The 12,844-nt window shown below is 42.9% G+C and overlaps 1 protein-coding gene across 2 annotated transcripts in view; it reads right to left on the bottom strand.

Moving 5' to 3' along the window:
* The window catches only part of LOC146350836 (protein FRA10AC1 homolog), a 37,053-nt gene that overhangs the window by 21,187 nt on the left and 3,022 nt on the right, over positions 1 to 12,844 (bottom strand). For both annotated transcript variants that reach the window (XM_084845846.1, XM_084845847.1), the window contains exons 2-7: positions 11,594 to 11,670; positions 6,953 to 7,042; positions 6,818 to 6,863; positions 5,352 to 5,428; positions 2,459 to 2,542; positions 1,409 to 1,493 (exon numbers count right to left, since the gene is read on the bottom strand). In XM_084845846.1, coding sequence (XP_084701972.1) covers positions 1,409 to 1,493; positions 2,459 to 2,542; positions 5,352 to 5,428; positions 6,818 to 6,863; positions 6,953 to 7,042; positions 11,594 to 11,670 — 459 coding nt within the window. The remainder of the gene's footprint in view (positions 1 to 1,408; positions 1,494 to 2,458; positions 2,543 to 5,351; positions 5,429 to 6,817; positions 6,864 to 6,952; positions 7,043 to 11,593; positions 11,671 to 12,844) is intronic.

Raw genomic sequence — 12,844 nt, 5'->3', positions numbered from 1 at the left:
TATGGGATCAGTTTACAGACAATACTGGCCCCATGTGACTGCCTCAGAAGCAGATCCACAAATTTCATGCTAAGGATTATTCATGTGGTTATAAGCTGCACTTAAAATACTGCATACAGTTTGGGTTGCCCATCTCAAAAAGGGATATCATGGGGTTGGACAAAAGTACTGAAGGGAGCATCCAAAATGTTCAAGATGTTGAGGTATCTTCCCTATGAGGAAAGGCTGTAGTGTTTGGGGCTGTTTAATTTAAAGAAAAGATGACTGATAAGGGAACATGAAAGACATCTATCAAATAAAGCACAGTATGGAGAAAATGGTTAAGTTTCCCCTTTTCCCATAATACTAGAACTCGGGGTCACCCAGTGAAATTTATTGGAAACAGACTGAGAACAGACTTCACAAAATGCTGTTGCATTCAAGCCCCTCTTGTGGGCATCCCAGAAGCATCCATATGGCCACTGTTCAAAACAGAATGCTGGACTAGAAAAACCGTTGGTCTGATCTAATGGGTCTCTTCTTATGAGTGGAGCATAGGGGTGTCAGAGAGCAAGAGGGGAAGCCAGTGCCCACTCCCAAACTCACCAAGTGTAGAGATGAGAAAGTAACATCCAAATAACCCAAATGATTCTGTGAAGTCCCTGGGAGGTAATAAATACCCTAGGACTAGGTGGGGGGCTGGCCTTCATCTTGGATTCCCTGCCTAGTCCTAGGGAATGCAATCCTAAAGGTGCAGGTTCAGCTGGCTGCCAGATGAAGAAGTGCCTGTCTAAGAAGCAGAACTCCCTGTGAGTAAAGTGCTACTCATGTGTAATGCTCCTCTCATAAGTAAGGACTTTCCAAAGCATCTCTGATGATTTGCAACTGAGCCCTGGGTTGGGCTCTAAGAGCAAAAGCTTAAAAGCCCTTCAGTTCTGGGCAGATGGTTCCTGGAACAATGTCTGTTCTCCAGCTCTTACGCTTCTATCCAGGATTCCCTTGCTATCTAGTTCCCCTTTGGACCTTGCGTGCTCTGATCCTTGAATCTCCTTCAGACCTCGCCTTTGAGAAATGCCCAAGCCTGGATGCTGCTGGCTCCACGCTCTGCTACCCCATTCTGTTGTACAATCTCACAGCCCAAAACAGTCAGTCAGCACCAAAGACCAGGTATGGTTCTGCTTGAAGCCGTGCAACTGTCAGTAAACAATAATGGACAGATAAAGCCACCCTATAAATAGTCCTACTTCCTATACTTATTCTCTAGAGTATCCTTTATTGGCCACAGGAAAACAAAACAAAACAGGATACTGGCTATGTTTTTAGCTATGTATATATTTTTCAGTAACACACATGGCCTTAAAGGGAGATTAAATTTAGTTGTGTGAACATATACAGCCCCCAAATCATAAGATTTAAATTAAGCATGTACCTTGTTCCCTTTGTATTTACTTAGATCTGCTATGCAGTACTCCTTGAATAATTTATTGTAGTATTTCTTGCTAAGCCTCTTCTCCCTGAAAGAAGACAGTATTATGGATAACTCCAGTATGGGGGTGGGGAATGAAGACAGAATGATGGAAGTTTATTCTAGTTGAGGCTCTGGAAAGGCAGGAATACTGGCACGTTTGTTTGCCATAATTACTAGCCACAGCAGAATATTAGAGAGAAGCCATTAATTCAATGTGAGTAACTTAAAATACATTAACATAAGTAAGTCCCACTGAGTTCAATAGAGCTTGCTCCCAGGTAAGTGGATATAGGATTGCAGCCTATCTATGAATAGTCATAAACAGGCTGCTTGCGTTGTAAAACACAGATTAGAAACACTTTTGGAGATAACTTGTTTTGCATGCTTAAAAAAAAAACTTGCTTGCTTGGGCAGTTCACAGCATCCATTATTTTCTATTATGCGTATACCTGGCCACAGAGATGAAGTTTTAGACAGCCTAACGGAGCAATCCTATGGCTGCTATTCAGCGGCTAGACGGCCATAGGATATCTGGTTTTCTGGGAACCAACCTTGGAGCCCACTCTCTGAGGTTGGTTCCCAGAGAACCAACCTTCCCCTGCTTCCACGCTGCCTCACAGGCAGCACAGAACAACCCTGCACTCTTGTGCTCCAAAGAGGAGCGCAGAGCAGCCCAAACGAAGCGTTCCAGGGCAGGGAAGGAGGAAATGCCGGTACGACACATTCTATGTGTTGTCTGGCAGCCTCCTCCTCCACTCCACCTTCCCGCAGCTAGACAACTGAAATCAGCTGTCTAGGTGCAAATGCAGGGCAGGAGAAGCATAGAGGGAACGATCTCCTCTGTGCTTCTCCTGCCCTGCATTGGATAGGCAGTCGCCTCCGAGTTCGGAGGTGGCCACCTAACCCCATAGGATTGTGCCCTAAATGTTCCAATCAAGTTTAAATGATACATATGAATTAAAACATGACTGAAAGAGATAAATGAATTTGTTCTATCATAGCCCAAGTTACCAGTTCATGTCAACTTCATCTTCTTCTCTCCACAGGAATCTGTGGTTCTCCCTTACAATATCAAGGTCAGTCTTGTCACTTTCTCTGTTAAAAAAAAAAAGTATGTTTATGTCTAGGTATCAAATTAATATATCTTAGATTAGAAAAAAAATTGCATCTGGGTTTTTTGCATTTACTTCAGAATTTCTTTAGCATATTTATTTGTTTAATTTATTTAATATCCTGCTTTTCCAAAAAGCAGGGTAGTAAATAAATATTGGCGGCACACAATGCATAAAAAAATACACAAACAAGAAATACCACACCATTTGTCCCTACCCTTCTGTAGCAACTGGGTGGGACACTTTGCATCTGGATGGGAAGAAAGTAGAGATAGGAAAGACATAAATGGCCAGCCACAAGCCTCATGCTGCCTGGCTGGTGAGGAGATAGGCTTTGGCTGATTATAAAATGTCTCTTTCCTCAATTTGGAAAAACTCTGAAATTGCCCTTCTTTTCACTCCTTAGTGTGGGGCTAAATTGGTCACAACTGGCAGGAACAGTGTGGGTAGGTGGGGAGTAAGAAGCAGAGAACATTTAGAAGCATACAGAGGGTGAAGGGAGCTTCCCTAGACCGGCCTTTCAGGACTAGGAGGCCCAAGAACAAAAATTCCTTGGGGCATGCCTGACTCACCCACTCAAAACTAAAAGGCCATGGGGGAGATGATTCGGACAGGCCTCCCTCAACATGTCACAGGATCAGTGGCACTGAGGAGCTGGTAGCAACTGGGCTTGGAGCCAAGATGGTTCTCACACAGTTATTAGGTGTGAGGCAAGCATGGCTTCCATGATTCTTGGGATCCTGGCCAGCCAGAGTATTTTTGCAAGTATATGGTCTGCATTTCCAAAGAGCTCCTTCAGGAACTTCCACGGGTTTGCATGCACACAATGGCACTCTTGACTAAAAAGCTGCCTCGTAGGATGCCACCCTGCATTACATCACTTCTGAAACTCCCCTCACCCCCCAGGTTCAGGAATGAAAAAAGTGTTTCCATCCTTGGGCAGGGAGAGCTAATCACATGATTCTCAAGACTGTGACCATGGTAATTCATAATCAGCTTTGTAACTGAAGGGTTTTTAGTTTCAAATATACTAGCAAGATTACAAAAACAAATTATTGCACGCATTTCGTAATATTCAGCTAACAAAATGAAAAATCTCAAAATAAGATTTTCAGACATTGCTTTGTTATGGAAATTGCCAGGGAAGCTGCTTTAACAACATAAACCTTTTGGATCATGTACTATACAGTTACGCTTCTCAATTCCATTACTCCCTAAGTGTTCACAGCTTTATTGTAAACATTTAAATTAAAACCAGATATTTAAAACTGCCATAGTGTGCATCCATAGAGAGCATACACCTCCCAGAGAGCTTCGCCTGTGGGGCGGTACAGAAATGTAATTAATAATAATAATAAAAAATAATAATAAGTATAGTAAAAATAATTAATATTTTGCAGAACGAAGTATATTCTAGCTGCAAATCATAAACACAATAGGAATGCCCCACTGAGGGCTACTTTAAATATTACAGTTTCTGACAGGGAACATAACCTCTATATACGGAAAGAGTGTTCTTTCCATACATAGTGGGGGGGGGGGGTGCACGCGCATGTACACACACACACTTCACACAACACACTAACCCACACTCAGTGGTTGAGTGTGGGTTGTTGTTGAGCTGTGGATTGTTTGTTAAACCGAGGGTTAGTGTTAGGAGTGTTTCTGAGCACAGGGAGTTGGATAGCAGTTCGGATTCCAAAGGAGAACCATCAGACATGGGGGGGTGGGGGAACGCATTTTCCCAGGCTAGTCCAGATATTAGTAGGCGTGCTTCTCAGGTTACAAATGTCCAGAAGGCTGAGCATGAGGGTCCCTCCTCACCCTCACCCCCACCCCCCGTGAGAAGCAGTGAACAGGAGGAGGCGGGGTTTGGGGAAGATGACTTAATAGATGCTAGACGCAGATGCAGAGCAAACAGAAGGTAGGGGCGGAACTTAGACGGTCTACCTGATCGGCCTTGCGCGAAAAGCTGCGCTTAGAGGCCTCACGAGAAGAGAGGGACTTCCCCTCCTTAAGTTAGGCTAGCCAGACCACCTCCCTCTTCAAATGGCAGGCAACTCTCGTAAATCCTATTTGAATCCCTTGAAGGCATTCCTCTGCAGATGGGAAGTCTCTGAGAATTTGCATCTGTATGACCCTGTGAAGTAATGGATTAAAAGCTATAGACTGAAGCCTCTTGTCTGTGTATGTTTGGGTGTTGAAGTAAAGTGGGGGCTAAGGGAATCTTGACAGTTAGTATGTTATCTGAACCCAGGATTTCTCCACAGAGTGACTTGTAAACCACCCTGAACAACCCAACAACAACCCATGGGTTCTCAAGGTGGCTTGTTCAAGAAAAATAAGCTATACTGCATGGTTAACAAGCCACCCTGCAAAAAATGTCCTGGGTTCAGACAACACACTAGCCCACAGTTCAACAAACAACCCATGGCTCAACAACAACCCACGCTCAACCACGGAGCGTGGGCTGACATGTTGTGTGAATCCAGTCACTATGTATATGTATATCATATATACAGAGATTAGCTTACTTGCAACAAAGAGAACGCTTGCCACGCAAGCGTTCTCTTTGTTGCGAGTAAGCTAATTCAACATGGAATGACTATAAGTAGATTGTAATGTAGAAAAGAGTCTTGAATTTATTTATGCACAGCCCAATCCTATAAATAATTACTCAGAAGCATGCCTCATTGATTTCAATTTGATGTGCTTTCTATTATTAGTGCATAAAATTGCAACCTTAGTAACTCTTAGAAGCAGACAGTCTACTGTAATTATTCTGCACTCACCCTGAACGTTTGAAGTCTTCTTTCTTACCACCGTAGTATAAAATATAGTCATTCACAAATTTCTTATGTCTTGCGTACTGACAGAATTAAGGAATTCACTTGCAATGTTTCTTATCAACGGTTAAGTAAGAGGTGTTCATTTTACCATCAATACATGTTAAACAAAAAACATTTCTACAATATGACAAAGCGTAAAAAAAGAGATTCTGAAGATAAGCTTATTGGTTACACCTATAATTAAACGAAGTATAATACTAGGCAGATGATCATGCAAGACCAGCCTTTCAGGACTACAGGTCCAAGAACAAAAATTCCTTGGGGCATGCCTGACTCACCCACCCAAAGCTAAATGGCCTTTGCCCAATTTTGGGTGATTTCCCCCTCCCACTATAGCCCCCTACCCTACAGCCCACACTCTTCAAGAGGGTCCCCAGACCTCCCAGTGAGACTTCTCAGGGGCTACAGAAGGACTGGACTTCCATTCATGCAACTTTGAATATCTCTTGTATCTGAAGATAACCTGAATGAATAGATGGAAACTATTAACAACATGGTTTTATTTACTATCATCATGGGCCGCACAGTAAGAAAACGAAGCTTCATCTTCAAAGATGGAGAGTCTAAATCTTTCTTTAAAAAAAATTCCAATGGAGGCAGTTAGAATTTGAGCCCTGTTACATAGGAACATAGGAAGCTGCCTTACATGGAGTCAGACCATTGGCCCATCTAATCCAGTATTGTCAACACTGATCGGCAGTGGCTCTTCAGGGTATCAGGCAGGTTCCTTCGTAACCCTACCAAGAGATGCTAGGGATTGAACCTGGGACCTTCTGCATGCAAAGCATACCACCCACTACCGTCCTCCCCCCACCCCCAATTGTTTTCAATTGCTAAATCATAGATCAGGGTATAAAAGAGGAAGGAGCTGCTGGTTAGAAAAATAAAGTTAAACAGGTAGGTGGGGGGGGTGTGTGAGAGAGAGACAGACAGACAGAGACAGCCTTATCTCTGGTCTTAAACCTGCAGGGGGGCGTTTACTTTGTTCAGGGAAAATCACTCTGTCAGACGAGGAGAGCCAGGGTGGTGTAGTAGTTAGAATGCTGGACTAGGACTGGGGACCCTGGTTCAAAAACTTACACAGCCATGAAGCTCACTAGAGGATCTTAGGTCTGTTGTTAACTCTTAGGCTAGCCTACCTCACAGGGTTATTGGGAGGATAAAAGTAGGAGAGGGAAAACCATATCAAAATCACTGGAGAAAAGGTGGGGTATCAATGTAAGTAAGTAAGTAAGTAAGTAAGTAAGAAAGAAAGAAAGAAAGAAAGAAAGAAAGAAAGAAAGAAAGAAAGAAATCTCACCCACAGCCCCTAAGGAAGCAATCTTCCAAACAAATGTCTCTTTCAGACAGATATTTTACAAAATTAAATAAACTTTTTTTAAACAACATAATACATATTAAAAGGATACAGCATCCATTGCTATTAAATGAAATCTTCGATTTCTTGCTTCTTCCCTAGTAAATAAAAATAAAACATTACTCTAGTTGTACATGCCATGTGCTTCATACTATTCTAAAAATATTCAGTAAAGGTAGCAAGGTACCTGTCCCATTCATCTGTCGCCAACTGTCTGTGGGCCACCTTGCTGTGCTTCTCTTTCTGGAAGGGCTTTTTGAGTAATGCATCTTCATTGCTTGTCAAGTAGGATGGAGAAAAAGCAGTGAATTAATCATAATAAAAATACCATAAACGCAATCTCTCTTGAATATTCCAAAAATTGCATATGAAACTACTCCTGCCACCATATGAAAGTTTGCATATGAAACTACTCCTGCCACCATGGACTACCAGCAAATCCCATTGCCACATCTCCTGCTCCTTAAATGCTTCTCTCTGAATTAACAACTGGGAGATCAACTGATTCGGGGTGGGGGATGTTGGCAAATCTGTCCCTGCGGCCACCAGGTGTCAATCCGTAGCTTATAGCAAGACTGTGTCAGTGGGCTGGTTTGTGTGATCAAAACAAGCCACTGTGGCTTTAAAAAGCCATGGTGTTTTTCTCTGAGCTATGGCACATGCCAGGCAAGATTTGCATAATTGCTGCCCAGCTGCAGCTTATCATATCAACCATCAGGCAACATGGTTTATTGGAGAGTTAAACAACCCTCAAATAACCCTACAACAGGCCACGGGTTTTGATCATGCAAACCAGATCAGTGTGTGGAAATTGGAGTTTACCATGGACACTATTTGCATTAAGATCACTTTGTTAACAGATGTTGATTCTACTGAGGATCAAAATGTACTCTACATACTCACTAACCAAGCTGTGATAAACAGTGGCTCTGAATAGTAGAGACTGTGAATGAAGAAGACTGGCAGAAACCCTAGAAATAAACATCCCAGGGAGGGAATGAATGGCGACCATGTGAAATAAATGAGTATTTAAGAAAGAAAATGTCTGAATTGGTATCAGTTCTGATCACCATGGAGGTGTAGGTTGGATTAATTTCCTAATGGCCTTATTCTCAACCATCTGTGGCACTTTCTCTCTCCTCTCTGATCAGTATAACCTAGTTCTGCACATAGATAGCCCTTCAGAGAGAGAGAGAGTTATACAGTCAATCTTCCCCTGTTCCACAATTACAGACTGGGAGGGGAACAACTCTTCCTACTGGTGTGCCCCTTCTTTACAAGGGTCCCCTAAGGAGAATTACTGATAGGCTGCCACAGATCAGGATGAACCTCCTGACCCACACTAGTCTGTCTAGCTGCTTGGGGGAGAAAGGGAAAAAAATGGGGGGAACAATCACACAGAGAGGATTCCTAATAAAATAAAAAAGTCAATCAAATATAGCTAGTTACACAGGAAATTGCCTTATACTGAGTCAACCTTTTGGTCCATCTAGCCCATTATTGCCGACAGTGACTGGCAGCAGCTCTCCAGGGTTTCAGACACATTTTTCCACCCATAACTGGAGATGCCGGGGATTGAACCTGGGACCTTCTGCATGCAAAGCAGGTGCTCTACCATGGAGCTATGGCCCTGTTACCTACTTGAGTAGAGACTTGGGTTTCAGCACATATGCAGAGTTCATTGCAGAGAGGATTGTCTGAGAGGTAGCATCTTAGCCTTTTTCACCTCTTATGAAAGAGCCTTCCATATAACACCTAATCAGAAGTCAAGATGCTCTCCGTCAGGTTCTGTATATGCTCTGAAACCCAAGTAGGAAACACGTAACTAGCTAAGTTAGATTAACTTTCTGAGGGGTGTGTGTGTGCGTGTGTGTGTGTGAGAGAGAGAGAGAGAGAGAGAGAGAGAGAGATGCCTTCTCTTGTTCCCCCCCACCCCCTTACCCCCAAATAAACTCATTTGTATATTTGAACACTTGGCTGCATTGTTTTAAAAGGGAATTCTCAATAAACTCTTCCCCACACAGAGGACTACATGGTTAGAATAATTTGTGTTTTTAGGGTTTTCACAAGGTTTTTGTTGAGTCCTGTGTTTCTGGGCTCTCAGGAAAAAAAAACAAAGCACCTTTCTTTTTATTTTTTTCCTAGGGAAAAATGAGAAGGGCCCTTGGCAAATTCCCCAAACAGCTGGACAGGCTAGAGTATGTCAGGAGGTTCCATTCTGACTGGTGGCAGCCTATCAGTAATTCTTTTCTTTCTTTTTTTGAACACTTGTAAAGAAGGTGCCCACCAATAAGGAAAGTCATCCCACCCACACTTCCAGTACATAACACCCACTAATCTCATATTGCAATCGTGCAAAAACATTAAATTTCCCTATTATTGTTGTTGATTAACTAATAAACTGATTGATTGAATTTCCCTATAAATGGGAATAGAGCCATTGTTCTCATACAATGGGCAAGAACTGCAGCCAATATATTTAGTGCTGTGGACATATTAATGGAATCCAATATTAAGAGCAGGCAGTCTACATCTACACAACAGGGTGCATTCCCATCGCTGAATTACACTATGGAACCACAACTTGACTACTCTAGTAGTTCTACAGGATATTGGGGATTTTTCCAAAACAGATTTTTTTTTTCTCCAAGAAAGATCTATGAGCTGGATTCAGACTTAGTCCCGTTGATTTCAGTGGGTCTAACCTAAGTATAACTAAGTCTGGATCTAGCCCCGTGAGCCCCAGGAGAAATCTAGCAATTGTGCTCATCACGGAACCTTCCTACTTTTCATTTCAGATGTTATTTTCCACATATATTCGGAGCTTACTATGAGCTAGGAATCATTCTAAAAAGACTACCATGCAGGCAGGGCTGGCCAAGGGATTTGTTTTTTTGCTGCCCTGGGCTCCCAACTTACCATGCCCTTACCAGAATGCTGAGCTAACAATAGCATACACAGTAATGAAGAGTTGACCAAGATACCTTGTCTATGCCAGCCTTCCTCAACCTGGTGCCTTCCACATGCGCTGGACTGCAACTCCCGTAATTTCTAGACAGCATGCTGGTTGGGAATTATGGGAGTTGCAGTCCAACACATCTGGAGGGCACCAGGTTGGAGAAGGTCAGTCTATGCTCTGAGCAGCTGAGATTAGAAGGCTGGAATTGTATGCCTAGAATGTAAGGGATATTACCCAGCTGCTTAGCTGCCTCCGTAGGTTTCTTCCAAAAGCGCAGGATCCAGCTCCTTCTCCAAAACATTTACATAGCTGAGAGAGGAAGCTTAGCACCCTGCACAATGGCCTGGTAGCCTCTATGGTTGGGCCAGCCCAGCATTCAAAAAATGTGATGCTAGAACTGACCTTTAGCCCAAATCAGGCAGGGAAGGAACTATGGACAAGCAGTCATGGACTATTACAATTGCCTAAAAGCAATCTTCTTTGATCCGCTTCCCAGTTTTCCTGATGCTAGGCAGATAGGTCTTGTAGGTTTTACTGAGATTGTTTTATTTGGTTTTTGCTGCCTCCAAGTACTGGAAAGGCATCAGGGAAAGCAATCCCATGGTCCCAGGAGAGCATCTTAGGGACCAGAGGATTTTACAGAAGCTCCACTCTGAGGCCATAGACAATGGCCTCGGAATGTGGACTCTGGTATCTGATCCCTCTCCTGCCTCCTCACAGCTGCCATGGAAAGAATAGCGCTGGCTGCTCTCCGAAATCGCAAATGTGGCCTCGGAGGACCTCAGAGAGGTCTGTAAGGGGGCATTCCAGTGCGCAGGGAGGGGAAGAGAGAGGAGAGGTCTCTCCAGCCCCTGCCCCCACCAGCATGCCTCCTTTAGATGGCCTCAGAGGCCCAACTAGAAGAAAATCGAAACAAAAGGAGCACTGAGAGGTGCTAATTGCTACTGGATTCATAGAAGCATCCGAGTTCAGAGGCTTCCACCTCTCCACCCATAGGATTATGCGCTAACAAATTATAAATAATCACTGTAAATGAATAAAGAAATAATATGCCTGTTTAGGGGCTGACTCACATGTAAGTGTATATAGGATGGCACCTTTAGCTGTCATAAAGACAGGGCCTTCCCGTAGTGTCTCATGCTGCAGGTTTTATTGGTAATTTCTGTTTTTATTGGCAATCTGTTTTTATTTATTTATTTATTTTATTGCATTTATACCCCGCCTTTTTTCCTCTTGCAAGGAACCCAAGGAGGCTTACATTATCCTCCTCCTCTCCATTTTATCCTCACAACAACAACCCTGTGAGGTGGGTTGGGCTGAGAGTGTGTGACTGGCCCAAAGTCACCCAGTGAGCTTCCATATAGATTTTATAGATTTTCATTAGATATGTCAGATAGTACAGATTTACTGTATCCACTTTTTATGGTTTTTATCTTGTATGCCACCTGGAGAGCATTCCACACTTAAAAGCAGCCTAAAAATAATTCTAAATAAATAAATAAAATTGAAATAATCAAGCAGCATCAGCATTTCCTTTCCTTCTAGAGGGAAGCAACACACAGCCTGCTGCCACCTGGCCTTGACTGCTTTGACCTCTTGTTAAGTAGCTTGATGAATCCTGCTGATTGTGGCAGAGGGGGAGACAAGCAAAAAGGTTGGCCAGCCCTGTTATTGGAGAGATGAAGCACAGAATGGCAAGAAATGAGATGGCATACAGCCACTAGATGGACACAGCTCTTTTCTTCTTTTCTTTGTTTCCGCCCACTGCTCCTTGGAGACAGCAGATGCTGTCAAGAAAAAGGAGGCAGAGGAGTCTGTCATTTGCACCCATATGACAGGCTTTAAAATGCTGCTAGTGCAATGGGATACCTGTTTTTCCACTGGTCCGATTTCTCTCCTGTTTCATCATCGCTAAAATCGGAGTCATAGCCCCCATGGCCAAGGATCTGGAAAAAATGATAGAACTTATTATCCAGTAAATTTAAGGATCATAAGATATTGACTTGAAAGACAACTACCATCATCCTCCACCAAGTTAAGGAACCAGAAACATGTTTTGTTAGCAGAGCTAAACTACAGAAAGGTTGGCATACTGGCTTCAAAAGCAAAGAGATGTGATGAACGTGGGCAGGTCAAGAGATTTCCGCCTACCCCTCCCTCAGGATAGGAGGGTACACAAACATCTAAAATCCATAAGCCTCCATCAATGCTTTCTGTGGAGAACACTGGAGGAGGCTAGAACAGCAGTGGCCATGTATCTCTGCGCATCCTCCTCCCCTTTCAGAACAGAACAATATACAGAAGGTCACTTCCTCTCCCACATCTCTTCCAGTGTAGTCTCACTGCAGGGAAATGTATGAGGAAATGTGAAAGTGCTGCAACAACTGCAGATTTCCCTCCCATTCAAGAGATGGGGATGCAAAGAGACTCTGTGTACATACATAAATATTCGCCAATGGCTTCCTGCTGCAGAGAAGGATCCTATGTAGGATCCTAGCCCACATGTTATTATTTATTAATTCATTTATTTATTACATTTCTATATCACCCCATAGCCGAAGCTCTCTGGGCTGTTTACAAAAGTTAAAACATCAAAATACAATATACAAAGTCTAAAAACCATTTACAGCCACAGTTATCGTCTATGATCATCTGACTTTATAGATGTATTCATTTCATTGGGAATCTTTTCAGTTACAGCTCATCCTTGACAGGTCTTTGCACAACATGTGGGATAATTCTTTCACTGACTGACTGTTCAGCAAAAGACTCTAAGCAAAAAGTACAATGCACTATGTTCTCCTTTTACCTCACTTGGCAAACGAGGAGTCAGAGATGATGCTACAAGGCAATGCCATGTCATAAGCCCGGCACTGAGGCATCTAAGGCTGGATCATACCGCCTATTTCCAATTTTCCCCTTTACACAAGCAGCCACACCCCACCCCAGCCAGGCATGTGTCTGTGATTATAAGTTCACAAGAAAAAAAACTACGTCAACATGAAAATATGGAATTTATTACAAGGGATGGATGCAGAAAGTTCTTCTAAAAGTTGCATAACACTTCTTCCTTACATACACTCTAGCATCCAGCCTCAGTTTGTTTACAAGAAAGTTAAC

This window comes from Heloderma suspectum, chromosome 3 (assembly GCF_057233095.1).
Source record: "Heloderma suspectum isolate Gila_16-S chromosome 3, 16-S_ref, whole genome shotgun sequence".
Lineage (NCBI taxonomy): Eukaryota > Metazoa > Chordata > Lepidosauria > Squamata > Helodermatidae > Heloderma > Heloderma suspectum.
Note: the sequence above shows the minus strand (reverse complement) of the source record. Positions and strands in the feature narration are given on the sequence as shown.